The sequence below is a fragment of the Didymella exigua genome (assembly GCF_010094145.1).
Source record: "Didymella exigua CBS 183.55 unplaced genomic scaffold M421scaffold_19, whole genome shotgun sequence".
Taxonomy (NCBI): domain Eukaryota; kingdom Fungi; phylum Ascomycota; class Dothideomycetes; order Pleosporales; family Didymellaceae; genus Didymella; species Didymella exigua.
In genome coordinates, this window is record NW_022984793.1 from 33,539 (window position 1) to 59,567 (window position 26,029).

Genomic DNA, 26,029 nt, shown 5'->3' on the forward strand with positions numbered 1-26,029 from the left:
CTAGTTCCTACCCATAAATCACGTGACTATACCTATACCCTACCCTACCCTACCCATCCGCCAGCCTAAGGTAGATTATAAAACTATAAGGTAATAAGGACCTTGCTAGGGAAGATAAGGAAGGGTAGGATAGCCTATCCTTTAGCGTTAACTCCTTATATATTAGTAACCTAACTACAGTTCCCTAGCTACAGGCTCTTTGTGCTACGCTTCTTAGAGCCTGTAAAGACTATCTAGCTATAGATAACCCCTATTATAAAGCCTGTCTTGTTAAAGTTGTACATGTCTTTGTCTGTGATACTGTTCTTAGCCTTTGTGTTAGCAACTAGCTCAAACTAGGGTGTTATAACGCGTGCATCTTTGTTAAGGGCTTGCTGGCGATCATATGGACGGCTCCTTCAAAGCTTAATCTCAGGCGTACGCGTCTTGAAGTTGTCTACCCAGTGCTTGCCAACAGGCTCTCCACCGCGCTCAGCAAGCAGATCATTAGCCATATCTCGCACTATAGCCTTTGTAGCAGGTATTCCTCTTGTATCAAGCTCAAGTATATGTTGTACAAGGGCCTCCTCCTCTAGTTTGCTCAGCTTCTTTAAATTAGGCTCGCAATTGCGTTAAGAGAGGGCTCCTTAGTGTTGTTAGTAGACAGTAGTTTAAGGTACGCTGAAGGCTGCAATAGCACGTCTTTTGCTCTTATTATAATCTTTAATTGTAGCTTAGATAGCAAGCTATAAGGTCCCTTTAGTATAGGTTAATTGCATGTTGCGTTAGGATAGCATTATAATGCAAAGTAGTTATTAGGCTATCATGGTTGGGATGGACCGCTTGCTTGGGTTGGACCGCTCGCTTGTGAACTACGTTATATATTAGTAGGAACAAGCTATAATACCTTAAAGGCCTTTTAGTAGTTAACTGTCAGATGCTCGTACTGTGAGCCAGAGTATGTGCTTAACGAGATCTTAGGTGGTATGATGATATTGATGATCGTGGCGATCGTGTTCCGTCAGCGTCGTGCTGGTTGCTACAGGATTGAAGTGGGGGGGGAATTAGCGCTGTTCGCGGCCGCCGGTGTGCGGGCCAATCAGGAGTTGCCAGGTCTCGCTTAATCGACCTGGCAACTGCTGATTGGCTGCACGACAGGTCCCTGCTCGATTGCGCAGATCCGACCTCTCACCGCTCGCTCTTATCTGACATTAACCTTTATAAATATATTAAGGAATATATCCCTAAAGGCTAGTAGGAAGCCTTCCTTATTAATATAGAAGATGTGTTAGTATGCTAAGTCTTAAATATATTAGGAGTACTTGCGCTTTAATAGTAAGAAACAGACTATATTAAGTAGCTAGAGGATATATAATAAGTAAGGTAGTATATAGAGAGTAAGGATTTAGTTCTCTAGGTAATAGTCCTTAAACTTACAGTTAAGATAGCTCTTATAGCTGTCTAAGATAAGCAACCTGTACACTCCTACCTAACGCGTCTTTATATGCGTGTTAAAGTACTTTAACTACTTAAGGCTAAGCATATTATTTGTCTAACTATTCTTAGAGACTAAGAGCTTCTAATTATAGGGTATATCTGTCTCCTTATACTAGGCAGAGATGTAGACGCGTCCTTTGTAGATAATAAAAGGCAGGGTTGCATACCTAGCAGCGCAGATGCTCTAGATAATGGTAACCCACTCGCGATCGCCTGGCTGAACAAGCTCTGGCCAAGCACGTCTCTCTAAGCCTGTTATAACCTTTAAAGACAAAGCAACACCTATCTAGAACCTAGTTTTATTAAAGTTGTGCACGTTGTTGTTGCAAACACTATACTTAACTTAAGTAACGTAGGTGTAGGGCGAGTCGCCCACCAGGGCGAGTCGCCCACTTTTTCCAAGACCCTCCCCCATCAAACCCTATTATGGCCCAAAACACCACAAACTAGCGCTGCACAAGGTAAAACAAGCTGTAATATTACTTAGAGACCTCTTTAATATTATTCTTGCACGTTCGCGCGTTGTGTCCACCCTCTCTGCACTGTCCACAGCGTTATTAGGATGGTTCACCTCCTTTAGCGCGCACTAGCTTCTTTCCCCTCTTTCCATCACTACGCGCTCTAAACTGCTTTAGAGCAGTTAACCACTAGCCCTCTTTAACTACAAGGCTTCCCTTAGCTTAAATACGCTTTCTTTTGTGCAATTTGCGTTATGTAGTAGCCTTAGCAGCTGCTTTAAGCTCACAGATTTGTTTTTGTGCAAGCGCAAGCTTATGCAACAGGATAGCTCCCCCCTTTGCGTAGTGCTTAATTGCGCTTAGAATAGAAGTAGGTAAGCTACCCTACTCCCTCTTATATTTGTCTTGAATTAGAGCTAATTGCGACTTAAATTCTAGGGTATTGCTTAGGGTTTGCAACTGCTAGGGCTTGTTGTTTATAGGGAGTGGTGGTGATAGAGTGCGCAGCTTCACATCAAGGGTTAATATAACCCTTTCTAGGTTAAAAGGGACTAACCTAGCCCCTTAGAACCCTCCCTAGATATTGCTAGCAGTTATAGCTTTCTTGTGAGCTGCTTTAAAGCATAGTAGGAACTCCTACTTTGTAATATAGTTAATCTAGTTACAAATAAGCTTATTAACCTTATCCCTATACGCCTTCTTTAGAGGGCTAAAACAACCCACGTCAAGTGGCTGCAGGAGGTGCGATAAGTGCGCAGGCATACATAGAGCTATAATCTTGTGATCCTTGCAGTATTGCTTGAATTCTGTAGAGTTGTGGCTCTTATAACTATTAATAATTAGCATAACGTACCTCACGGGCGAGTGGCCGGCCCGGGCGAGTGACCGGATTTTGCCAAGACCACACCAAACTTCAACTTCTCTTGCATATTACAGCAAGTTACTGCAAGTTACTGTAACTTACAGTATACAGCACTAATCTACAGTATCTTGCGCATCTTTTATGCACGTTCGCGCGTTATGCCCTGCCTTACTACACCTGCTACAGCGTCATAAAGACTAAGTGCCTAGTTCAACGCGCCTCTTCTTGCTTGCCTTCTTCCCATCATCACGGGCTTCAAACTCCTTTAGGGTAGTTAAGCGCACTCCTTCACTAACAGTAAGAGTCCCCTCCCTCTAGATCCACTTCCTCTTGTGTGATTTACGGCGTGTGGCGGCCTCATTAGCAGCTTGAAGCTCTGCGACCTGGTTGCGCACTAAAACTAGTGAATGCGCCATCATCTCTGCGCCCTTAGTGAGCTGATTAAGAGCATCAACCATTAAAGTTAGAGAGCTATTGCCATGTTGTTGAATCCTCTCTTTAATAAGCTTTAATTGCGACCTAAATTCTAGGGTGTTCTGTGGGGTTTGAGAGTGCCACATACTCTTATCTACAGTAGGTAGTAGTGGAGTACACAGGCGCACTTTAAGCTTTGATATTACAGCCTCTAGATTAAAGGGGACTAAGCTAGCACCTCTAAATCCTCCCTGGATATTGCTCCTAGTAATAGAGGCATCAAAAGCTCCTTTAAAGCACAGTAAAAACTCAAGTTTTGTGATGTGAGTAATCTTGTTGCGCATTAGCAGCTCAGCTTGGCGACCATAGGCCTTCTTCATTAGGGCAAAACAACCCACGTCAAGCGGCTGCAACAGGTGCGATGAGTGTGGAGGCATACACAAGGTAACAATCTTGTGTTCTTCACAGTACTAGTAGAACTCAACTGAATTGTGGCTCTCATGGCCGTCCAGAATGAGCAGCTGATGGCTGCCAACAGTGCGCTCCTTTGTGTGCTCATTAAAGTGCTTCAGCCACTTAATACCAAGCTTGTTATTAGTCCAGCCGTTCTCAGAGACAGTAATAACCTAGTTGTAAGGTAAAGACGGCTCCTTGTACCAGGCAGAGAGGTGGTGCTTGCCTTAGAAGATAACAAAGGGTGGGATACTCCATCCTAACGCGTTGATACCCTAGATAATGCTGGTCCACTCTCAGTCGCCCTGCTGTACTGTCTTTGGTCTTCCACGACGCTCTAAGCCTGTAACAACAGCTCCTGTTGATATAACACCTATCATGAACCCAGACTCGTCAAAATTGTAGGTGTCTTCATCTAGGATACCATACTTGGCTTTGGTATTCTCCACCAGGCGGAACTAGCCCTAGATCACCTCAGGATCCTCGCAGAGGGCTCTCTTGTAGTCGTACTTTCGATTGAACTTGACTGTGAGCTCTGGGCGACGCTTGACGAACGTGCTAGCCCAGTTCTTGCCAACAGGAGGCTGGTGGCGCTCAGTGAGTAGAGAGTTGGCCATATCCTCCACATCAGTAAGCCGGGGTGGGTATCCTCGCTCGTCCAGCTTCAGAACATGCTGCACAATCACCTCCTCTTCAGTGCTTGTCAGCTTCATTAAGTTGACCTTACAATCGCGTCTTGAGAGCGTTCCAGCACGTCGTCGTCTTAGCGTTCTTTCTGACACCTTGTAGATTGTTGCAGCGCGTAGAATAGTAAGAGTCGCGTCTTGTTTAAGAGCCTAGATTGCAAGCTGTATATCTAGTTCCTTTAAGACGCTTTGAGCCTTTTTGCGTTGAGACATCGCGGGTTGTATGAAGTTTGGTGTGGTCTTGGCAAAATCCGGACACTCGCCCGGGCCGGCCACTCGCCCGTGAGGTACGTTATATCTAGTTCCTTTAAGACACTTGAAGCCTTTTTGCGTTAAGACATCGCAGGTTATATGAAGTTTGGTGTGGTCTTGGCAAAATCCGGTCACTCGCCCGGGCCGGCCACTCGCCCGTGAGGTACGTTACAGTAAGTACTAACAGTGCCCGTCTTTGTATGCCTATTAAAGTGCTTTAACTAGTTAAACCTAAGCCTGTTAGTAGTCTAGCTGTTTTTAGAGATACTAATAACCTAGTCTTAGTGCAGGGTATTATCCTTGTACTAGTTAGACAGGTGTTGGTAGACTTTAAAGATAATGTAGGCTAGAATAGCCTATCCTGTGGCATTAATGCCCTTAATAACTGTCACCTACTCCTAGTTGCCTAGCTAGATCTGCTTTGCTTGTCCTAGCTTCTCTGCATCTATAACAATTACTCTAGTGCTTATCTAGCCTATTATAAAGCCTGTCTTGTTAAAGTTATACATGTTGTTATCTAGGATGCTATACTTAGCTTTAACGTTAGATACAAGGGTAAACTAGCCCTATATAACCTTAGAGTCCTTGCAGAGGGCTTGCTTATAGTTATACTTGCAATTAAAGACTGTTTTAAGCTCCTCCTGACGCGAAACAAACGTGCTAGCCTACCTTAAGCCAACAGGGGCCAAACTGCGCTCTTTTCGCAGAGAATTGGCCATATCAGCCACAGCTGCGAGCTAGTGTAACGGTCTAGACTCTAAAGCTAAAGAAGAGCTAGAGCTAGCCGGTTACATTAGCTTAGCCGGCTTAGCTTAAGCTGGATATATATTATCTACGCAGTTAACTAGACGTCTAGTTAACTTGTGCATGCTTTTTAGCAAAAGTTGTTAGGAAGTAGATATCCTTTATTGGCCTTTGGCCAGACTACTACAGCTAGAGCCCTAGCAAAGAATCTTAACTTAGTGTCTTAGCAAGGAACATTAAGCTTAAAATCTTCTACACTTAATAACTATTCTATTATTAGGCTTGTAATGTTGTTTAATAGCTTATTTTAAAGAGGAGACTTAGTAATATATTAATATAACAAAAGTATAGTTTATTAAGCAGAGCTACTATTGTAGCAGGATTAGGAGTTATTATAGCTATTGCAGCTGTTAAGACTCTTAGAGCTATTAGCTTAAAATTAGCTAGACATTAAATACACATTAAATAACTGTTGTAGGCCTACAAGTCCTACTGTTGCCTACAGTACAATGCCACGATTTCCTGATTTCGACAATGGAAAAACTTTTCCCAATGAAGGCTTCCTACTAGCCTTTAGAGATATATTCCGTAATATATTTATAAAGGTTAACTACTAAAAGGCCTTTAAAGTATTAGGGCTTGTTCCTACTAATATATAGGTAGTGTTAGATTACCTTAAAGTGTAGCTGCATACCCTACTAGTAGTACCTCTACCTTAAATACTATAGTAATCTAAGATACTAAGCAATATAGACAAGTTTAGGTCTTAATCTAAGCTTATAAGTAACTCCTTCTAATAATTACTAAGTATAGTATAAGAAGGGTTCTTAAAGCTTATAAAAGGGGCTAAAGAGATACTATATAAAAATATCCTTATTAAGGCCTATATATAAGAGCTTAAAGAGTAATTAGTAGTAATAACTAAGAGAAAATTGCGTAAGAGAAAGCAGATTTAGTATAGTAGCACACTTAAGTATAGCCTAGCAGCATTATAGGTAGCTGCTAAGGTGTCTATAGCAGCTTAGCTATCTAAGAAGACTTAGGGTAGAGGTAGTTAACTATAAGCTTAGTTAACTGTTTAGTGCTGTAGGAACTATAGCAAGACTAGACATAATATATAAATATGCTAGGAGGGTATAAAAATATCTTCTAAATCTAATATAAGCATACAGTATGCTAGGTTACTATTTAATAGCAAGTAGTTGTAGTTATAGTAACTTATATTAGTTGTGCTAAGAGAAAATGGCTAGTTTAGTGATATAGCTAGCTTGGTGATAATCTACGTTAGCCTGTAATTAACAACTTTATAGGAGTTTAGGGCGCGCAGTAATCGGGAGAAGGCAAAGAAGTGATTGTAGGCAGAAGTGGGTAAGCCCTCCTAAAGGCACTACAGACAGTGCAATCAGACTGGGCACAACTAGGCTGGCGGAATGGGTATACTTAGGCTGGCGGAATGGGTATACTCCAACGTCCTTCGTGGGTACCCCCCAAAACTTTGTCCATAATACATGGATTCTAGCGAAATAGGGCTTAAAAGAAAGAGAAAAACTACCTCTACATTTCTGTAGTAGAGGGTTTTGTTATAACTATTAAACTGCACAAGCTAGAGGCTAGAAAAGGTTAAAAAAGGGGGGGTACCTAGCGAGCATACCCATTAATAGGTATACTTTGCTAGGTAGTGTTAATAACTTAGCTAATACTAGGCAGAATAAGCTAATTCTTTTTTTATTAGAAGGCGCAATACTAGGCGCTTCTATCGAATAATAGATTATGTAAGTGTATCTCTGCTAGTTAAGAAGCTATAAGCCAAAACGTAAAAAAGCATACCCTACCCATCCGCCAGCCTAGGCACAACGCACAAACGTGTAAGCAGGAGGTAACTTAGAAGTAGTCTCTAAATAATATTCCAGGCTGTACTGCACAATGCAGCGCCAAAGTGGGTTGTTTTGGGCTATAATAGGGTGAGGTTTGGTGTGGTCTTGGCAAAAGTGATCGACTCGCTCGGTGATCGACTCGCCCGTGGGGTACGTTATAGAGAATTGATGGATTTATGTATTAGTGCAGTCCCGCAAACCGTGGCTCGCAGATGACCAAGCACGGTGCGACCGCTCCACCGAGAAACAGCCTTCCGGTCTTAGTATCATGCACAATCGTCGTCGCCCCATTGATGATATTCGAATCTTTATCTTCAAGCACCTTCTGGACCTCGTAATCTAGCTTTCTACCGCCTCCCTCGGTCTTGATCTTCCGGATTCTGAACATCGTCGCAGGCGAAATGTTCTCATAGGGTTCCGCCATCCCCTTGAACGTCTGCCTCGTATCCGGGAACCCACAGATCGCCCTTCACACCAGGTGAGATGTTGTCCAGCGGCATGCCTACGCGGATGGTATGCAACTGCGTCAGGGTCTGATTCAGCCGCAGCGAGAATACCTTGACCGCTCTGTCGGCCGAGCTGGGCACGTAGAACAACCCATCGTCGCCCCTGGCCAGACCATTGGGGAACTTGAGGTTCTTTCTGATATTGATACTGGCAAGGAGAGAGGTGGTGTGGCACGCACCCGTGTTGGAGCAGTACGCAACCGTGCCGCCGCCGATGACGGGCTCGAGTTGCTTCTTCCACCCGACCTTCACGCCATGGTCGTTGGTGACGAGGAATGCGCCGCCGCCGATTGCGGCGGGGCAGTTGGGCGACTAGATAGCGGGTTAGTAAACGGTGCGGAGGTGTTTCATTTCATCATTGCCACGTCTAAACTCGAAGACTTCCACTATGGCATTTGCGCCGAGTTCTTTGGCGTCGAAGAAGGTCCTGTGATAAGGCGCGATGTTGGGAAAATAAAAGTGGATACCTAGTCGGGTCGTCGATGGATTCACCCGTAAAGCCTACGGTATTAAGAACTGCGTGACGTCAAGCACCGTCCCCACGTCACTACCGGTATTGGCTTTCCATCCATGTGCCCGAGCATGTACCTATAGCTACCGCTGCACCATCTATGCGTACAACAACGCCACGACCACCAACTCCAGAATGGCGCTCTCAGCATCTTTTGATGTAATCGGGACCTGTTTCGATTTTGAAGTCCCAATCCGAGCGATTCATGAGCGTCTAGGCCCCAAACTCTCCACAGCGAAGAGCGATCCCAAAACGCTCTTCTTCGCCTGGTTCTATGCCGCTCAGCGGGACTTCACTTATGTCTCGCTCGCAGGGAGCTACAAACCTATCGCCGAAGTACTGAAGCTGACGTTTAAGCGCGCCTGCTTAATTGTTGATCTTCCCGCCGACGCGGTCAGCGACGATGATGTCGCTGTTGTCACGAAAGCGTTCAAGAGCATGAAGCCGCGTGGGGGGTTGAAGGAGTGTTTTGATGGTCTCAGGGAGGCGGGGTGGGATGTGTATGCTGTTACGAATGGGGGTGTGGAGACGTCGTTGGCCTATTACCACAACGCAAACATTGAGCTGGACGAAGCGCATCTGCTGTCTTGCGACGATTTAAAGATTGCGAAGCCGGATACCAAAGTCTACGAGCGCGCGCAAGATCATCTGACGAAGCAGGGATTGGGCGAGAAGGGGGATGGGAAGAGGTGGTTCGTCGCTGCGCATGCGTGGGATCTGATTGCGGCAAGGGCGGCTGGTTTCAAGACGGCATATCTGGATTTCGAGGAGCATGATCCGGTCACAGAGGTCTTTGGAGAGTTTGACCTGTATGCGAGCAGCATGAAAGAACTGTTGCACAAGTTGAAGGAGGCAAAGTAAGGCAGCAGGGTAAGAAGGAAACTATTGCTAATCTTGCAGCTGGTCATGTGCCTCTCTTTCATATCAATTTGATAGCTCGCGAAATAACGTCAAGAGAGTCCTTCTCTGTTCAAACTGAACGACATTTCCTCACGGCGTCTGAACAAAACGTAGTTCTGTCAACGGACAGAGCCCTTAGGGTGCGAATTGTACCTTGCATTGCCAGAACAGCATAGCTCATGCGCTCCCATGTGAACCGTCGATGTCCATCCAGCAACATTTTTGGAACGCATTTGATTTACACAGCAACTACCCTAATTAGTCTTTACCAGTACACATGCTTCTCCCGCACGCCCTACTTTTCCTCAAAGCACGTAATCAACTCTCCCGATATCCTCCCAAATGCCCACGGCAACTAAGATACCTTCGTTCCCGGGCTAAAAATCTCCCATACCGTCTAAGAGAGGCGGAGGGTCGGCTTGGTATCCGTAATATACGTCAACCAATCCACCAAATCGCCACACCGGGGTGCAAACGCCCACGTCAATAGGTTCGTAAGCGCGGCACTGGTGCAATCAGCATCTTCCGAGCGAGCACATGGAAGGGCAGATACGTACGCTCTGCACATGCCCACGGTCTCGTTGTGTTTGCGCATGATGAGTCGGAAGAGGTGGGAGAAGAGATACCACCGCTTCTCCTGCTCGGACGCGGCGAACGACGCGTCGGCGATCGTCTTCCCGTAGTTGGTCGTCATCTGTTCGGTGACAGACGAGCCCTCTTCGTGCGCATGGGCAAATCAGCTTAGGGTTCACAACAGCGGATAGTGACTCACATCGCGATCAGGATAGCCGCCGGCCTTCATTGTTTGAAAGAACGCTGTCCATGACGCGGTGCCAGGGTTGCTGCCGGTGTTGGAGTGGAGGCCGAGGGCGATGGCGCCGCCGTTCTGGATGCCTTCGACGATACCCGCGTCGACGGCGGAGACCCAGCTATGCGGGTTTTCGAGGTTGTTGGAGATAAAGAACTGGATGACACCTTCGTTGGCGGCGAACTGGTTGCCTGCGTTCAGCGGGGCGAAGAAGGAGGATTGCATGGAATTGACGTAGTCGAGGCGCGTGGGCATGGTCATGCTCTCGAGTTCGGTGAAGGTGCAGCTTAGCTTGGTGCGGCAATCAGCCCTTTCGCCGAGGGGCGCCCCGACCGATACACATGGGTAAAGTGCAACACTGGAGAGAAGGACGAGGAGGTGTAACTTCACTAAGGCTGAGTCGATTGTCAGTTGGAAAGCCAAAGGGGAGGGCAGTTGATTGCATTGGCTAGGTAAAAGGGCTGTCTCTTATGTGGTCGGGTGCCCTGCTTTGTTCTTAACCATGTCTAGACTCGTGGAGTCGTAAAGAATCTGCCTCCGCTGCTCGTAGAGTTGCTAGAAAGCACTGCGTGGCTATTTTCAGTGGAGCTGGCTAGGGTCGTCCCGAACCTTACCACAGGCAGCTGCTGGTCTGCGGTGCAGGCAGGGCGGCATATACGCGAAGGATCGACTTAAATTTCCCGCTCGTGGAAAATCGGCCCTTCGGTGGTGTGTGCATAAAACGAGGGAATGGACTGTTACATCTACGCATGTCACGTCTGAGTTGATAGTCCAGGTCGCTACTCCTGCATCAGTAGTGGTCGCCGTATGATGTTTGTTAGTTCCTCGGCACGTTGTAAGTCGAATTTTCCCACACTACCTTTTTGTTGACTCACGATATGTATTGGGCATGTGATGGTTGAAAGTGGGTCGCAGGTCGCAGGCTTCAGGGCTGTGGTGACTCGTGCATGATTCGTCGCTCATCTACATCATTTTGCAGCCTCCGTGGCTGAACACATCTCCCCAAAACGCCTGGGCCCGTATACCCCACCCACTGCGCTCATTTACCCTTATCCTCTCTCAAGCTAACGATCTGGTTCAGCACAATCTTGTCCTCGGTCGACTCGATGTCAACGCAGAAGTATGCTGTCCGGAGGGCCTGAAACCTGACCAGCCTATCGCTGCTCCCACTGGGGTTGAGGCTATTCTCCTTGATCAGATCGTTCAAACCCCGCTCAATAACGGCGTTCTCATAAATAATCTCAGAGTCCGGCCTCAGATCGTCCGCCCAACTCCCATCCTTCCAGTTCAGCGTATTCGGACTCTCGGTCTTGAAGAGGGAATGGTACTGTCGTGCCGTAACCTTGATCCCGGTCTCCGCGTCCACCCATTGGATGTACGCCTTCGGCCTCTCAGCTGCAGGGACCTTGACGGCCTTGATCAGTGTGACGTTGCCGGCAGCATCCTTCTCAAAGCTCGTAGCGCGGATAGAGAAGGGCACGTTGTACAGGCCAACGGTCTTGTTAGGCGCAAGGCGGAAGTAGTCCGAGTCGTCTTCCTCGCGGAAGTCGCTGCTGTCGATGTAGATGGAGATGCCGACCTTGACTTTACGCTCGCCCTTGATACCGCCCTTGGGGTCGTAGGGGACGACGACTTCCTGGTCGTCTTCGGCGGCGAAGTCTTCGATGACGACTTTGACGGGCTCGAGGACCAGCATTTGGCGCGGGACGGTGCGCTCGAGGTGCTTGCGGATCGAGGATTCGAAGCGCGGTGCTTCGATGTCGGTGTACGAGTCTGTGACGCCGAGCTCTTCGACGAAGTTGAGCATGGCTTTCGCAGGGATACCACGGCGGCGCAAGGCGACCATGGTATAGAGGCGAGGATCGTCCCAGCCGCGGACTGAGGGTAGGATTTCTCTGTCGCCGACCTTTGCGCCCTCGACAAGCATGAGGATGCGGCGCTTCGACAGGATCGTGCCGTTCACGCTCAGACGGCCGTACTCGCGCTGCATAGGGCCCTTCTCTTCCGACTTGGGCACCTTCATGTCCAGCTTCTCCAGCAGCCAGTCGTACGATATCCTGCTCTGGCGGAACTCAACCGTGCACAGCGAATGCGTGATCCCCTCCAGCGCATCACAGATGCAGTGTGTGAAGTCGTAGGTCGGGTAGATCTTCCATGTGTCGCCAGTCCTGTGGTGGTGGTTTCTCTCGACAACGCGGTAGGCGGGCAGATCCCACATCTGCGGATTGCCCTCGTTGGGGTCTGTCAGGCTCTGCTTCATGCGCAGATACGCCTCGCCCGCCTTGTATTTGCCGTCGCGCATGGCGCGGAACTCGGTGATGGACTGTTCGATCGGCCGTGTGCGGTGCTCGCAGGCGTAGCGCTTGCCGCGGTTGTCGGGGCCGCCGCGCTGCATGTTGACCTCCTCTCCTGCTTGGTGTCAGCTCTCTTTCATCCCTTTCGGTGACTGCGGTGTATTGCCATACTAGAGCAGTGGCATACGTATGCACCATCCTTCCTGATCAGCTCCTCGGCTAGCTCATACAGCTTGTCAAAGTTATCACTGCTGTACGTGACCTTCCAAGGCTCGAAACCCAGCCACTTGATGATGTCCACAATGCTGGTGAAGTACTTCTCCTCCTCCTTCTCAGGGTTCGTGTCGTCATATCGCAGGTAGCACACGCCCTTGTGGTGTTTCGCGAACCCGAAGTTGACCGCAATCGCCTTGCAGTGGCCGATGTGCAGGTAGCCGTTGGGCTCGGGGGGAAACCGCGTGTGTACATCCTTGACGGGCTTCTCCTCGTAGATGCGCTTCAGCCAACCCTCGGCGAACATGCTGACAGGCTCGGCCTTGGCCGCGGGCTTCGCCTGCTCCTTCGGTCGCAGCGCATGCTCGGCCTTTTTTGCTTTGGCGGCAGCTTTCTTTGCTGCCTTTTCGAGTGCGCGCTTAGAGGGCCCCTTCTCTTCTTCAGCAGGTGGCGCTACGGCAGGCGTCGCAGCAGGTGCCGTCTCAGGTAGAGGTGGTGCTGGTTCTGACATGGCTGTTTGCTGTTGTTAGTCGAGCTTAAGATAACAAACAGAGCGACAGCTGGTGCATCTAGGATGTGGTGTCGATTGCAGCAGGCAACTGAATTGAGGGTACATGGTGTGAGTAGAAAGGTACCGCCAGGATCGCTCTTACCTTGTCTTCTGTATCAGAGCAGCTCAAAGGACTTTATCTTTGTTGCGCAGCTCTCGTGCAGCAGCTGGTGGGGTTTTGGAGGGGAACATTCGACTCAAAACGCGCCAACAGTCATTGTGGCTGCAAATGTGGCGTCGTGGCGTCCAACGGCATCACCAACACCCGCAGTGACTCATCGCAATCTTTCATTCACATCACAGTCGACCTGCATGAAGCATTGTTTTATCACGGTGAGTCGATGTGGCATGCGGTACAGTTGACGGCACACGGGGTGGTGCGGACGTGACGTAGACAAAGCCCAAGTTCCAACACCTCCTGTGTCGTAGCCTAGTAGGATGCATACACGGATATCCCCAACCATGCATGTGCATCGCATCTGCCTGCTTGGAAGTTGCGCCCCACTTTTCAGAAGTATGGCCGCGTGTTTGAACGGTGAGCTTCCAATACATGTAGACTTCCATCTTCCCGCCATCGTTTGCTTGCAGACACCAACTTTAAATCGTTGATTCACCTTGTTAAACCCCGCTGCATTCTTCTAATTCTATACTCCCGTCCAACATGGCCAAGAAGTGTCGCGTTACCAACTGTACCTGCGGAGACTACGCTGTTGGCGAGAACGAAACTTGTACGACTTGTGGTCATGTGAAGGGAAACCACGGTGGAGCGGGATTCAGTGACAACTAAGGCTGTGAGTATTGATCCATATAGTCCAGATATGAAGTTACTGATAGCAAGCGGCAGTTGGCGACTTGAAGGAGCTGACTTGTTTGATGGACATCGGATGGTCCGGTGGTCAGTGACCGCTGCACGCTCGAGTTAGCTGTAATCAACCATACTTCAAGCCTTCGCGGCCCCTTCCATCTCGTGTTCGTCCTGTACACTGTCCATAGCATTCATCTCCTCACCATCTCCTTTCCAGTCCAGCGCTTTGTTCCAAGCCACTGCCCTTTCCTTCAGCACCCGCATTTTGCCCTCAAACAGACCGACCTCCCTAGCTATCTTCATGTGATCCTCCCACTCTTCTGATGCTACCTTCCACGAGCTAGCAACGCTTCTCCCAGCCGGAAACGCATTAAACCCACCCCCCTCTACCCAACACTGCAGCAATCCCGAGCAGAAGATCTCCGCGATGGCAGCCTGTCGGGGTCGAAAGATGAGGTAAATGATGTGTTGATGCATCTTGAAGTGCTGGGCTAGAACCTTAGAACGGTAGAGATAGGTACATACATCTTCAACGAGATTCATGACATAGTTCGAACTCTGATGTGCGCGGTGCTGAGCAAGTCGTTTGTGTGCATTGAGCGCGTAGCCGACCTCGGAGGGTGGGTAGGGAAGCGGAGTGTTGTGGAGTTGGACTGAGATCTGGGAGCAACGAGTCGTGATGCCTGTGATTAGACGGCTGAGGGTGATGATACGCTTGGGTGATCGGTTAGCGGCTGGAGTGGAAAGGTACTTACGGTAGCCTTGTGTGGAGGTACTCAGTGGTACGAAGGGAGAAGTGACATTGTCTACTTGATGGGCCTGGTCAAAGGGACGTTCGCTGATATAGTCCTGTATCATGTCTCGAATCATCAAATACTGCTCTGGTGATGGAGCATGGCCCTTTTCGTCGGCAAGAAGGTGAATGTAGATTGAAGGCTGGTGTTGTGCGCGTTGCTGTACAACCGCGCACTCCGCTTGGAGGTCAGCATCTTTGATGACGCTACTCACGAGGTTGCCTTCAACGGCTGCGAAGAAAATGCGGGGAGCTGATGCTAGGATGAGAGCGCATTCGCGCATGTGCGTGACAACATCTGTAGGATCTATGGCACGACTTCCTGTATACTTGGGGAGCTCGTCGCTGAGGACATCGAAGATGACTGGTTCGTAGTGATGGTAACGGAGGAGATGGGCCCATCTGCGACGTCGCTCGTCGTTCGATTCTGCGACTACCTCCTGGGGGCAGACTTCCGTTCCCGTGTCGCTGCTATGAGGCTTAATAGTCATCAACCTCGATCCCTTGCGGTAGCGAGTGCTGTGGTATTGTGTAAAGAATGACAAATGATTGTTAAAAAGAATGTGTAGTCCGATACCGAGATTGCAAAGTGCCCTGCGAGATGCGCATGTGTCTTATATATGGGGTGTTCTCATCACTATTTATTGGTGTTATCCAGTGTCATGAAACTCTCGTCGGCTGGCTGGCGAGGAAGAGGATCACGTGTGGGGCCATGTCAGAAACAAATCACATTTGTGCATCGTGACAAGTTCCAGGCTTCCTGGACTGACGTGACAGTAAATCTTATCGACGACAGAGGTCAGTGATATTATTCAAGGTGAGGTTCGTAGTGACATACCGAAGCCAGCTCGTCTACCTTAGCATTGACATTCACCTTACAGCAAAAGGTGACCTGGCGAAGAGGAGTGGCTGATCATCTTTCAGCAGATCGGCTCATCCCAGAACATGCTCTTGTCCAGCTCCTCCGCGAAACCCTTTGCCAGCGGCGGTGCGTTGCCCTCGGGCTTCCTAGCTGCACAAAGCGCATCAAGCTGCCCATCGGTCCTACCGGCTGCACCGTCACTCCTGCCACCTCGCCCACTTTGTCCACCTCTTTCGCTGCGCCCACCACCGTAGCTGGTAGGTCTGTTGTCGTGGGCCATCAAGGGTGGTGCAATACCCGCAGCAGCTCGGTTGGCGCGGTGCAGCTGGCCTTCATGCAGATCACCCTTCTTCTCCTCCTTCTCGTTACGCTCGGTAGTCGTATACTGGAACGTGTTCCAGGCAAAGACCTGGCTCTCAAGACCCTTAGGAGCGCGGCCACCTTGCACGGTGATGGGAGCTTGGGTGTAGGATGTGAGCGCATAGTCTTTGTCACCGACAGCAGCAGTATCGTGGTCGAATCGAGCAGCGCCCAGGTCAGCGAGCTCGGTGGAGGAGGCGAAGTACCCCGTTTGGTTGTCGGCAGACATGTTGTCGTTAGACTAGTTGGGCGGCTGTTGTCAGAAACAGATCGACGCTCACTGACCCTGTACTTATTGTATGTGGAATTGATGTGCAGCTGGAGAAGCTGTGATGTGCACAACCTTATGTCGCAGAGACCATGAAATGACAGGCAGGAATTTATGGTGAGCGAGAGGTGCAGGTGAGAGAGTGCAGGCGGGTGGTCGATGTGAGTGTGAGAAGTGGATTTTGCCCCTTCCCGTTTGCACCACGGCCCTAGCAGGCAGGCGCCACCTAAACCTGCTTGAACCAGCGATGTGCACAACCGCAGAAGCTCTCCCACAGAACCTGATCGTCTCCTCTGAGCCACTCAAGCACAATCTCGCCAGCTAGCTGCACGACCGTGACACGGAAGGCTAGCTGGGTCTTCCTGTCAATCGTATCGCGCATCTCTACCTGCCCTTCCCTCTTGCGCCGCTCATAAGCTCTTCTGTATGCTCGACCCCAGACGTTCTCTGATGCTTCACCAACACCCATCGCTGTAGCTGGAACCCATGTCCAGGTCAGGTCTAGAGCAGACAGTTGGTCATTCAGCTTATCCTCAGCAGTAGAACCAGTGAACGAAGAGCTCAGTGAGATATTGTAAGAGGTTGGAAACGGCAAGAGATCGTAAGGGAAGCTACCTCCCCGCGGGCGAGCAATGCTATGTCGTGGTCTCAGATCACCAAAGCTCCACGCAACGATCCATCTCTTTGTTCCCGTCTTAGTACCGGGCTCCAGCACACCCACAGCCCAGTTGGTAATGTTGTGAGATTTGAGGAGCTCGACGATTGCTTTGGCGCTGGACAGCTTGCCGAGCACGCTGCTGTACCATTTTACCTTTCCGCGAAGGACAAGTGACTCTTCCACGATCCGTGTGACAAAGCCAAGATCGCCGCCGGGGCAAATCATCTCATTGCTGGAGCCGGAACATATAGCGTTGGGTCCAGTGGCTTTGCCTTCACCATTGAGAGATTTCTCCATCTCGGCAGAATCGATGAAGAATGGAGGGTTGCAGAGAGTGAAGTCCAGTTGCTGTGTGCCTAAAATTTCGAGTGGAATTAACAGCATCTTGGAGGTGGTTTGTAGCATCTTCGTTCTGCTCAGTAGGTTGTTCTTTGCGAAGTTTGCAGCAGCAGACTCAAATGAGGTCTTGTCGATGTCAGTGGCACACATTGTCCAATTCGGCCTGCTCTTCATGCACAGCATTGCATAGATGCCGGATGCGCCTGTGCCGATGTCTAGACCGATGACTCTTCTCTCACGCTCGTACTTGTTTGTGTAGGCTGGTGAGGAAGAGTCGAGTAGTCCTTGAACCCAGGACACGTAGTTCCACCGGTTGGGTACGGGCGGGCAAAGGCGACCATCTGGAAGCGAGAGCTCGATGCCAAAGTCAACCCTGAGAATCGCTTTGGAAAGAGACTGAAGCGTGGCTGGATCTTGGAAGTCAAGTTTGCCGGAGCATGTTTGCCATGTTTGCTTAAAGTCTGAGTCAGCTTTGGCGAGCGCTTTGAAGTCAATCGTGCTGTAAGGCGGTCGTTGTGCCAGATCCATGGCGTCGTCAGCTCAATTCTCGTCGCCTGGATCGAGACAGAAGACGGTGCTGGTGAGTGTTGATTGCACTTTGGTCGTGGGTGTGGGTGAAGCTTGAGGAGGTTGCAATCAGGCGCTCGGGCCAACACACGCTGATTGGTCGTGACGCATGAGATTATGAAATATGAGTGTAGAGAGATGTACATTTGTTACACAGGAGAAAGTCGCGAGAACGCCCGCTTACCCAGTCCATCTATGTGCTTGTCTAGAACACCACTTGTGGATAAGTTCTAAATGAGAAAGGGTCCGTCGAAGGCACCATCTGGCTCCTGAAGTCGCAGCAGCTCGAGGCTGGGCACAGTGTTGGGCTTGTAGTAACCAAGTAGCTGCTCCATATCCTTCTCGGACATAGAGCATAGATCATCGAGCGAGTAGGCGTCGCTGACCCTGATCATCCTGCGCTATCTTAGTACAGCTGGTCTGATATGTGACTCAATGTACGTACCATGCCATTCGTTTTGGACCTTCGGAAATATCTGGCGCTACCTTGCGCAGCTTCTGACGTAGCATGCCTACTCTTGAGATGGCTTGGCCAATGTTCGGCGGGAGGTTCGCAGCAATCTGCCGCCGGACGATGTTGGCCAATCTTGGGCCTTTGCCGTTTGTGCTGACCATGATCTGGAGCGATCCATCACGATGCACACTTCCAAAGTAGAAGTCACACTCTGGCGGCACATCGGCGATGTTTGCTGCTATCCTCCGCTCTTTGCAGAGCTTCCAGATCTGTGTTGAGGCCTCCGGGTCATCGACCGCGGTCATGACCATATCTGCACCATCGAGGTCGGAGGGCTCGAATTTGCGATCGAAATATTCGACTTGCTTCTGCTCGATTCGGTATGCGACTTCTGGGTTCAGTCCCTCCCGCGGTGAGACTACAGTGACTTTTGCGTCGGCGTTGAGAACGTTCAAGATCCGGCCTGCGGCGACCTGTGCTACAGTCAATCGTCAATTACCATCGCACGCGCGCAGCAGCAACACTCACTTCGCCGCCACCAACAACCAGCACGCGCTTGTTCCGTATCTGCCAGGCGAGAATCAGCGATCCTCCGCCCTGCACTTCTGGGAATTCCTCATGCGCCATGTTGCGAAATGTGTGTAGGGGCAGCAGCGCATGTTGCGCGGAGATGTGAGCTTCGACTCAATGATGGCGTCGGCCAAGGCTGTCAATTGCACCGAGGAGATGCATGGATGCGCTATCAACGGGCGCCTGTAGCCTCAATATCTGCGGTCATATCCATTAATGATTCGTGACAAACATCGCCTGCCAGTGAAATGCTTGAGCAGCCAAAGTAAGGCGCACAGCACTTGCCCAGCATCTAGGCACAATGCACAGGAATCCTTGCGCCACGCCCACCTCTAGCGCAGCTCCCCCGTAACTCCGGCGCGACCCACGGCGAGCTGCACCCTTCTAGAAGCTATCTAGATACTACTCTCCTCCCACCATGGCCTCCCGCAGGTCCCTGGGCGGCGGTCGCGTGCTGGGGAGCGGGAGGAACCTGTCGTCCGCCGTGACGCCGGCGCCCCCGCAGGCACTGCAGGCACCGCAGGCGCCGCATAGCAATGTCCGCAATGCGAGCCTGCTGTCGCCCTCGGACAGCTCACTGTCGCTGAGCAGCCAGACGTCCAACAGCCCCGCCAGCACCGCCGAGACGAGGGAAGACATCGGCAGCAAGGTCCTGCTGGGGCCGAGCGAGAATACTGCCGCCCGTGCTAGTAACCGGCTGGCGTGTCCGATATGCAACGAGGAGATGGTACGCCCCACAGCACCTGCCCGCACCCTATGCAGTGAACTGATGACGGCAGGTGACGCTCCTGCAACTCAACCGGTACTACCCTCTGATGTACCAGCCCCCAGCGTGCAGCCCTAACATGCGCCAGACATCTCGACGACAACCACCAGAACCTCATTGAGGAAGAGCAAGATGAGGTCAAGAACTGGTTCGAGGAGCAGATGGTCAAGGCGAAGAAGTTCCAGCCTCTCGCCGTGCTAAACCAGAAACTCAAAGGCCTGGACGTCTTCGAGTCGAACAGCTCGCCCACACCGCTGCCTGCCACCCACTCGCGCAGCGCTTCGAATGCCCGCACCGGTCACGACACACCGCCAGCACCCATCGTCCGGCGAGACCCCGAGGAGGAAGTCACGAGAGCGCACTGGCAGAGACCAGGGTATCGAGACGTGTGTTCAGATCCGGTCTGCAGGAGGCCAATCACAGGTTCTGGCATGGCATTGGGCAATAGCCAGACAACTGTCAACTGTAGACAGTGCGGTCAGTTGTTCTGCGAGGACCACACACTATACCAGATGAAGCTGTCGCGAGCTGCGAAACACGACCCAGTACGAGGCATCTGGTGTCGAGTCTGCGAGACGTGCTACAAGTCGAGAGAGGGCTACAACGACCACCACGGATTCGAGCGCAACCACTTCAACGAGTTCGCGAAGATCAGACGGAGGAGGGTGGACAGAGAGTATATGGAAGTCAGCAGGCTGGAAAAGCGCCTCACGAAGCTGACACAGCTGCTCGCTCATCCACCGCCCATCGACGAAACACCAGCTGCGGGAGGAGCATGGTTTAGATTATCGACCGTTGGCATCAACACTGCGAAGGATCAGCGCAAAGCCTTGGAGCAGTCCATCATCACCTGGGAGGAAGACGCGAAGGTCTCGCACTGCCCGTTTTGCCAGCAGGAGTTCTCGACGTACACATTTCGCCGGCATCATTGCCGCATGTGCGGGCGAGTGGTGTGCGGCGACCTCAAGACCGGATGTTCGACAGAGATTGGGCTGCATGTCAACCCAAAGAAATCTGAGAAGGCAGCAGACCAGGTCAGCGTCGATGTGCGCATGTGCAAGGACTGCAACCATACCCTCTTCAGCAGGAGCGACTTCAAGCGCGAAATGGCTGAAAGGCCGAAAGATCAGCGTTCTTACGAGAACCTCGCCCAGTTCGAAAGAGGCATCCGACTGCTGCTACCGCGATTTCAGAAGTTGTTGGCAGCGCTGCAAGACCCAGAAAAGCCACCAACCCCACAACAGCTCTCGGATGCGACGAAAGTACGGAAGCGACTGATGGATGCGTTCACACAGTTCGATGCAGCGGCGAGACGAATACGAGACCTACCCACGGAATCGCCTACACAAAAGCGGCTACAGAAAGCCGTCTATCAACAAGCATACAGCTTCCTGAGCCTGCACATGCTTCCTCTGCGGTCATTGCCGAAGATCCTCAAGCATGCTGCGCCACAAGGCCAAGCAACAAAGGGCGGTGCTTTAGCAGCGATCAAAGCTAACGACAGGCTTGGTGGGAGCGCTGTCAGCAGTAGCGAGGTGTCTGCGATGGAGTCCGAAGAGAAAGAGCTGCGAGAACGTCTGATCGTACTTGAGGAACAAAAGTTCATGGTTAGCGAGATGGTGGCAGATGCAACAAAGCACAGGCGTTTTGACGAACAAACAAGTCTGGCGCAGAACTTGGAAGACTTGAGTCAAGAGATTGATCAGATCAACGGGCAGCTAAGTCAACTGGACTTTGCCGGTGCCTACCAGAGAGACGTGGCCAGTCCGGCGCCTGGATGAGCGTGGAGTGCTACGTTTCGATACTATACCATACCATTTCGCTGTTGTAGGCATCAGAAGCAAGCTGAGTCGGAGATTGACGACATAGCAGCCATCCCCAAGCCGTCAAACAGAAATACCGAGTCACGTTGGCTGCTCGTAGGTGATGGGACACAAAGGGGGACTAGGAGACCAGATATGACGCATATTGATAACTAGCACATCTGTCAATCACCAAGAGAGATACAAGAGGCGCATTAAATCTCCAACAGATGCTGAACTTAACGGGAGGAGCATTATTCTTAATATGTCAAGTTCCTTCCAAGTGAAGCTAACCCCACACGGCAGTCTTCGTGAAGGTTCTGGGTCACCCGCACAGACGGTCGGCACACCGAGGGCCGACTCTGCATGGCGGCGGCGAATGGATGGCGCAACTGTACAAAAAGTAATCTGTCAACACCACGTCTCACCTCCACCACCCCCCATCATGGCGAGGCTAGTGGAAGACAAGCAGATCGCTAAATCGAGTCTACACCAGCCGCTCCCCTGGCAATTACATCTTTATGTTTGGCCATTTCTGATCGTCTACCCGGCGTTCTCGTCCATCTACTTCCCCAAGGCGCAGTACGAGCAGTACATCCAGTCGCAGGAATGGACGTTCGTCTGGGTGGGCAGCATAGTCACCCTGCAGTCGCTGGTGTGGCTGCTGACACAGTGGAACATCGACCTCAAGACAGCCTTCACGACGACCAAAGCGAACGACATCCGCACCGCGCGGCTCATCAAGGTCCAACCCATCGAGAACGCGGGCGCGGCTGAGGTGTGCGCGCTCAGGCGCGACAACGTGGGCGGAAAGCCGAACCTATCGTTCCTCTTCCAGAAGCGCCGCTTCCTCTGGGACGAAACCAAGGGCTCGTTCGCCCCGCTCTCGTACGCGCTCGACAGCGAGCCGAAGCCGCAGCTCAAGACGCTGCAGCAGACGCAGGGCCTCGTGTCCCCCGCCGACATCGAGCGCATCGCGCAGCACTACGGCGACAACGCGTTCGACATCCCCGTGCCGACATTCACGGAGCTCTTCAAGGAGCACGCGGTGGCGCCCTTCTTCGTGTTCCAGGTGTTCTGCGTGGGGCTGTGGATGCTGGACGACTACTGGTACTACTCTCTGTTCACGCTGTTCATGCTCGTTATGTTCGAGAGCACTGTCGTGTGGCAGCGCCAGCGTACGCTCACCGAGTTCCGCGGCATGAGCATCAAGCCGTACGACATCCTGGTGTACCGTCAGAAGAAGTGGCAGGAGGTCGTGAGCGACAAGCTGCTGCCCGGCGACGTGGTCAGCGTCGGCCGCACCAAGGAGGACTCGGGCGTCGCCTGCGACATGGTGCTGCTGGAGGGCTCGGCCATTGTCAATGAGGCCATGCTGTCGGGCGAGAGCACCCCCGTGCTCAAGGAGTCGGTCCAGCTGCGCCCCGGCGACGCGCGCATCGAGCCCGAGGGCCTGGACAAGAACGCCTTCCTGTGGGGCGGCACCAAGGTCCTGCAGGTCGCGCACGGCAACGCCGCAGAGGACGACGCCAACACCGTCTCGCGTCTATCGTCGGGCGTGCCCCCGCCGCCGGACAAGGGCGCTGTGGCGGTCGTCATCAAGACAGGATTCGAGACCAACCAGGGTAGCCTCGTCCGCACCATGATCTACGCCACCGAGCGCGTCTCCGCCAACAACGTGGAGGCGCTGCTCTTCATCCTGTTCCTGACCGTCTTCGCCATCGCCGCCTCGTGGTACGTCTGGCAAGAGGGCGTGCGCCTCGACCGCCAGCGCAACAAGCTCCTGCTCGACTGCGTCCTCATTGTCACCAGCGTCGTCCCGCCCGAGCTCCCCATGGAGCTCAGCCTGGCCGTCAACACGTCTCTCGCCGCGCTCAGCAAGTACGCCATCTTCTGCACCGAGCCCTTCCGCATCCCGTTCGCCGGCCGCGTCGACATCGCCTGCTTCGACAAGACCGGCACACTCACCGGCGAGGATCTGATCGTCGAGGGCATCGCCGGCCTGTCGCTGGGCCAGTCCGGCGTGCCGACAAGCGCTGACGGCGCCCACACCGAGCTCACCAAGGTCAACGAATGCGCCACCCAGACCACCCTCGTCCTTGCCACCGCACACGCCCTCGTCAAGCTCGACGAAGGAGACATTGTTGGCGAGCCCATGGAGAAGGCGACAATCGAGGCGCTCGGCTGGAAGGTCGGCGTCAAGGACATGCTCAACGCGTCGACCACGACCGCCAAATCGCACGCCGAGCTCGTACAGATCCGCCGGCGCTTCCAGTTTTCGTCCGCGCTCAAGCGCCAGAGCTCCGTCGCTACCGTCTTGGTCAACAACAGCAACGGGAAGAAGGTCCGAAGCACGTTCGTTGGTGTCAAGGGTGCGCCCGAGACGATCCGCAAGATGCTGGTCAACGCCCCGCCCAGCTACGAAGAGACCTTCAAGCACTTCACCCGCAACGGTGGCCGTGTCCTTGCTCTTGCCTACAAGTACCTCGCTGAGGAGGGCGAGTGGGGCCAGAACCGCATCAACGATCTCAAGCGTGAGCAGGTCGAGTCCGATCTCCACTTCGCTGGTTTCCTCGTCCTCCAGTGCCCTCTCAAGCCCGATGCCATTGAGGCGTGCCGCTCGCTCAATGAGTCTAGCCACCGTGTTGTCATGATCACTGGTGATAACCCGTTGACTGCCGTCCACGTCGCTAAGCAATGTGAGATTGTCGATCGCGAATGCTACATCCTCGATGCTCCGGAGGGGCATGATGAGTCTGGCAAAGCGCTTGTTTGGAAGAGCGTCGACGACAAAATCAACATCCCCGTTGATCCTACCCAGCCTCTCTCTGCCGACATCATCAAGTCGAAGGACATCTGTATCACCGGCTACGCCCTGGCCAAGTTTGTCGGTCAGCCTGGATGGAAGCAGATCCTCCGCTACTCTTGGGTCTACGCTCGTGTATCGCCCAAGCAGAAGGAGGAGATTCTTCTTGGTCTCAAGCAGATGGGCTACACTACTTTGATGGCCGGTGACGGAACCAACGACGTCGGTGCGCTCAAACAGGCCCACATTGGTGTCGCGCTGCTCAACGGTACCCGCGAGGACCTCGACAAGATTGGCGAGCACTACCGCAACACCAAGATGAAGGAGATCTACGAGAAGCAGTGCCAGATGATGACCCGCTTCAACCAGCCCCAGCCTCCCGTTCCTGTCCACATTGCCCACCTGTATCCTCCCGGCCCCACCAACCCGCACTACGAGAAGGCGATGCTCCAGCAGGCGCAGAGGAAGGGCCTGACCAATGGCGCTGTCAATGGTTCTACCGAAGTCGCTGCTCCTCAAGAGAAGAAGCCCATGGGCATCCAGGAGCAACTCAGCCAGAAGATGTTGGAGTCTGAGCTTGACGAGCTCAACAACGAGCCCCCGACAATCAAGCTCGGTGACGCCTCTGTCGCTGCGCCCTTCACATCAAAGCTCGCCAACGTTGTTGCCATCCCCAACATCATCCGCCAGGGTCGCTGCACACTCGTCGCGACGATTCAGATGTACAAGATCCTCGCGCTCAACTGTTTGATCTCTGCCTACTCTTTGTCTGTGCTGTACCTCGACGGCATCAAGTTTAGTGACGGCCAAGTCACCATCTCGGGAATGATGATGAGTGTCTGCTTCCTCTCCATCTCCCGCGCAAAAGTAGGTCTTCTCTTCGAATTTACATTTCCCATACTAACTCCCTCAGACCGTCGAGGCCCTCTCCAAAGAGCGCCCACAACACAACATCTTCAACACCTACATCATCGGCTCCGTCCTCGGCCAATTCGCAATCCACATCATCACGCTGATCTACGTCTCGCAATACGTGCAGCGCGTGGAGCCTAAAGACCCGAACCCCGACCTCGAGAAGGATTTCGAGCCGAGCCTGCTCAACTCCGCAATCTACCTGCTGCAGCTGATCCAGCAGATTTCGACCTTCGCAATCAACTACCAGGGCCGGCCATTCCGCGAATCCATCCGCGAGAACAAAGCCATGTATTGGGGCCTCGTCTCCGTGTCCGCGGTAGCTTTCAGCTGCGCGACCGAATTCGTCCCCGAGATCAACACGAAGCTCAAGCTCGTGCCGTTTACAAGCGCGTTCAAGTTCATGATCACGACGGTCATGGCGGGCGATTTCATCGCGTGCTATATCATCGAGAAGGGGCTCAAGCACTTCTTCTCCGATAACAAACCGAAGGATATTGCGGTGAGACGCCCAGACCAGCTCAGCCGCGAGCAGGACCGCAAGAAAGTCGAGGAAAGGGAGGCGCAGGAGAAGAAAAATAGAGAGGCCGAGGAGAAGGCGAGGGCTTTGGGCGTCTCGCAGGTCGCTGCCGCGGGTGTCCGGGCTGCGGGCCAGAGATGAGGTGGTAGATGAGTAATTTGTGCGTTTTGGGTGCATAGAACGTGGTGCATAGAACGTAGACCGTCCCCTGTAGGGACGCAGTAGTAACATCGTGTTTCTTCCCTCGCTCTGTTTCTGTATCTCGTGCCTTGGGTGTCACGTGCTGGACTGCTGAAACGCATAAATAGGCTGAACATGTCTGCTCCCCTGTTCTGCAGGTACTATAATTGCGCACTGAGTTGGTGTTATTCGCTTGCGTAACTTACCGGTGTCGACGAGTATTTGTTTCCACAAGCTGCAGGCTTGGTGTGCGTACCGCCATGTATACACACGCCGGGTCCTGTCACCTTTCTCGACACCCCCTGCATGGGTTACTATCCGAGAAACCCAATCACACTCTCAATGTGCGCTCTATCCCTGATCTCA

The 26,029-nt window shown here is 52.0% G+C and overlaps 11 protein-coding genes across 11 annotated transcripts; 3 read left to right on the forward strand and 8 right to left on the reverse strand.

The window, feature by feature from the left end:
- Positions 1–1,660: 1,660 nt before the first annotated feature.
- M421DRAFT_66631 (uncharacterized protein) lies at positions 1,661–4,121 on the reverse strand (the record flags this gene model as incomplete). The annotated part of the gene is made up of 2 exons (XM_033596338.1): positions 1,661–1,702; positions 3,978–4,121. Coding segments are annotated over 2 exons (186 nt in total), but the record flags the coding sequence as incomplete, so codon positions are not given.
- Positions 4,122–7,626: 3,505 nt separating this feature from the next.
- On the reverse strand, positions 7,627–8,297 carry M421DRAFT_6467 (uncharacterized protein; the record flags this gene model as incomplete). Its single annotated transcript, XM_033596185.1, has 2 exons — positions 7,627–8,037; positions 8,277–8,297. The coding sequence occupies 2 exons, from the start codon at positions 8,295–8,297 to the stop codon at positions 7,627–7,629; spliced, it is 432 nt and encodes a 143-aa protein (XP_033447146.1).
- M421DRAFT_422139 (HAD-like protein) lies at positions 8,258–9,302 on the forward strand. The gene has a single exon (XM_033593066.1). The coding sequence runs from the start codon at positions 8,372–8,374 to the stop codon at positions 9,095–9,097; it is 726 nt and encodes a 241-aa protein (XP_033447147.1). The 5' UTR covers positions 8,258–8,371; the 3' UTR covers positions 9,098–9,302.
- Positions 9,303–9,364: 62 nt separating this feature from the next.
- M421DRAFT_422141 (uncharacterized protein) lies at positions 9,365–10,387 on the reverse strand. The gene is made up of 3 exons (XM_033593067.1): positions 9,909–10,387; positions 9,694–9,863; positions 9,365–9,642 (listed from the first exon to the last, which is right to left on the reverse strand). The coding sequence occupies exons 1-3, from the start codon at positions 10,203–10,205 to the stop codon at positions 9,534–9,536; spliced, it is 576 nt and encodes a 191-aa protein (XP_033447148.1). The 5' UTR covers positions 10,206–10,387; the 3' UTR covers positions 9,365–9,533.
- Positions 10,388–10,767: 380 nt separating this feature from the next.
- Positions 10,768–13,189, reverse strand: M421DRAFT_186428 (glutaminyl-tRNA synthetase). The gene is made up of 3 exons (XM_033587944.1): positions 13,105–13,189; positions 12,410–12,964; positions 10,768–12,353 (listed from the first exon to the last, which is right to left on the reverse strand). Exons 2-3 carry the CDS (start codon positions 12,960–12,962, stop codon positions 10,984–10,986), a joined length of 1,923 nt encoding a protein of 640 aa, XP_033447149.1. The 5' UTR covers positions 12,963–12,964; positions 13,105–13,189; the 3' UTR covers positions 10,768–10,983.
- Positions 13,190–13,941: 752 nt separating this feature from the next.
- On the reverse strand, positions 13,942–15,090 carry M421DRAFT_102033 (uncharacterized protein; the record flags this gene model as incomplete). The annotated part of the gene is made up of 1 exon (XM_033586714.1): positions 13,942–15,090. One exon carries the CDS (start codon positions 15,088–15,090, stop codon positions 13,942–13,944), a length of 1,149 nt encoding a protein of 382 aa, XP_033447150.1.
- A 429-nt stretch (positions 15,091–15,519) lies between these two features.
- Positions 15,520–16,050, reverse strand: M421DRAFT_66207 (uncharacterized protein; the record flags this gene model as incomplete). The annotated part of the gene is made up of 1 exon (XM_033596301.1): positions 15,520–16,050. One exon carries the CDS (start codon positions 16,048–16,050, stop codon positions 15,520–15,522), a length of 531 nt encoding a protein of 176 aa, XP_033447151.1.
- Positions 16,051–16,315: 265 nt separating this feature from the next.
- On the reverse strand, positions 16,316–17,614 carry M421DRAFT_66504 (uncharacterized protein; the record flags this gene model as incomplete). The annotated part of the gene is made up of 1 exon (XM_033596326.1): positions 16,316–17,614. The coding sequence occupies one exon, from the start codon at positions 17,612–17,614 to the stop codon at positions 16,316–16,318; it is 1,299 nt and encodes a 432-aa protein (XP_033447152.1).
- Positions 17,615–17,748: 134 nt separating this feature from the next.
- On the reverse strand, positions 17,749–18,906 carry M421DRAFT_186423 (siroheme synthase middle domains-like protein). The gene is made up of 3 exons (XM_033587943.1): positions 18,636–18,906; positions 18,099–18,580; positions 17,749–18,049 (listed from the first exon to the last, which is right to left on the reverse strand). Exons 1-3 carry the CDS (start codon positions 18,732–18,734, stop codon positions 17,884–17,886), a joined length of 747 nt encoding a protein of 248 aa, XP_033447153.1. The 5' UTR covers positions 18,735–18,906; the 3' UTR covers positions 17,749–17,883.
- On the forward strand, positions 18,904–21,497 carry M421DRAFT_422145 (uncharacterized protein). The gene is made up of 3 exons (XM_033593068.1): positions 18,904–19,404; positions 19,457–19,479; positions 19,532–21,497. Exons 1-3 carry the CDS (start codon positions 19,096–19,098, stop codon positions 21,222–21,224), a joined length of 2,025 nt encoding a protein of 674 aa, XP_033447154.1. The 5' UTR covers positions 18,904–19,095; the 3' UTR covers positions 21,225–21,497.
- A 10-nt stretch (positions 21,498–21,507) lies between these two features.
- Positions 21,508–25,818, forward strand: M421DRAFT_422146 (uncharacterized protein). Its single transcript, XM_033593069.1, has 2 exons — positions 21,508–24,918; positions 24,965–25,818. The coding sequence occupies exons 1-2, from the start codon at positions 21,691–21,693 to the stop codon at positions 25,622–25,624; spliced, it is 3,888 nt and encodes a 1,295-aa protein (XP_033447155.1). The 5' UTR covers positions 21,508–21,690; the 3' UTR covers positions 25,625–25,818.
- Positions 25,819–26,029: the final 211 nt, after the last annotated feature.

What these genes read in the sequence shown, in the direction of transcription:
- M421DRAFT_422139 (XM_033593066.1), top strand. Translation starts at nt 8,372, where the DNA reads ATGGCGCTCTCAGCATCTTTTGATGTAATCGGGACCTGTTTCGATTTT.
- M421DRAFT_422141 (XM_033593067.1), bottom strand. Translation starts at nt 10,205, where the DNA reads ATGACCATGCCCACGCGCCTCGACTACGTCAATTCCATGCAATCCTCC. An exon ending in GCGGCTATCCTGATCGCGAT is followed by an intron (nt 9,864 to 9,908) that starts GTGAGTCACTAT and finishes TGATTTGCCCAT; the next exon opens with GCGCACGAAGAGGGCTCGTC. An exon ending in ACCGTGGGCATGTGCAGAGC is followed by an intron (nt 9,643 to 9,693) that starts GTACGTATCTGC and finishes TGATTGCACCAG; the next exon opens with TGCCGCGCTTACGAACCTAT.
- M421DRAFT_186428 (XM_033587944.1), bottom strand. Translation starts at nt 12,962, where the DNA reads ATGTCAGAACCAGCACCACCTCTACCTGAGACGGCACCTGCTGCGACG. An exon ending in ATACGTATGCCACTGCTCTA is followed by an intron (nt 12,354 to 12,409) that starts GTATGGCAATAC and finishes GACACCAAGCAG; the next exon opens with GAGAGGAGGTCAACATGCAG.
- M421DRAFT_186423 (XM_033587943.1), bottom strand. Translation starts at nt 18,734, where the DNA reads ATGGCGCATGAGGAATTCCCAGAAGTGCAGGGCGGAGGATCGCTGATT. An exon ending in TGGTTGTTGGTGGCGGCGAA is followed by an intron (nt 18,581 to 18,635) that starts GTGAGTGTTGCT and finishes ACTGTAGCACAG; the next exon opens with GTCGCCGCAGGCCGGATCTT. An exon ending in GGTCCAAAACGAATGGCATG is followed by an intron (nt 18,050 to 18,098) that starts GTACGTACATTG and finishes AAGATAGCGCAG; the next exon opens with GATGATCAGGGTCAGCGACG.
- M421DRAFT_422145 (XM_033593068.1), top strand. Translation starts at nt 19,096, where the DNA reads ATGGCCTCCCGCAGGTCCCTGGGCGGCGGTCGCGTGCTGGGGAGCGGG. An exon ending in CGATATGCAACGAGGAGATG is followed by an intron (nt 19,405 to 19,456) that starts GTACGCCCCACA and finishes TGATGACGGCAG; the next exon opens with GTGACGCTCCTGCAACTCAA. An exon ending in ACGCTCCTGCAACTCAACCG is followed by an intron (nt 19,480 to 19,531) that starts GTACTACCCTCT and finishes AACATGCGCCAG; the next exon opens with ACATCTCGACGACAACCACC.
- M421DRAFT_422146 (XM_033593069.1), top strand. Translation starts at nt 21,691, where the DNA reads ATGGCGAGGCTAGTGGAAGACAAGCAGATCGCTAAATCGAGTCTACAC. An exon ending in TCTCCATCTCCCGCGCAAAA is followed by an intron (nt 24,919 to 24,964) that starts GTAGGTCTTCTC and finishes TAACTCCCTCAG; the next exon opens with ACCGTCGAGGCCCTCTCCAA.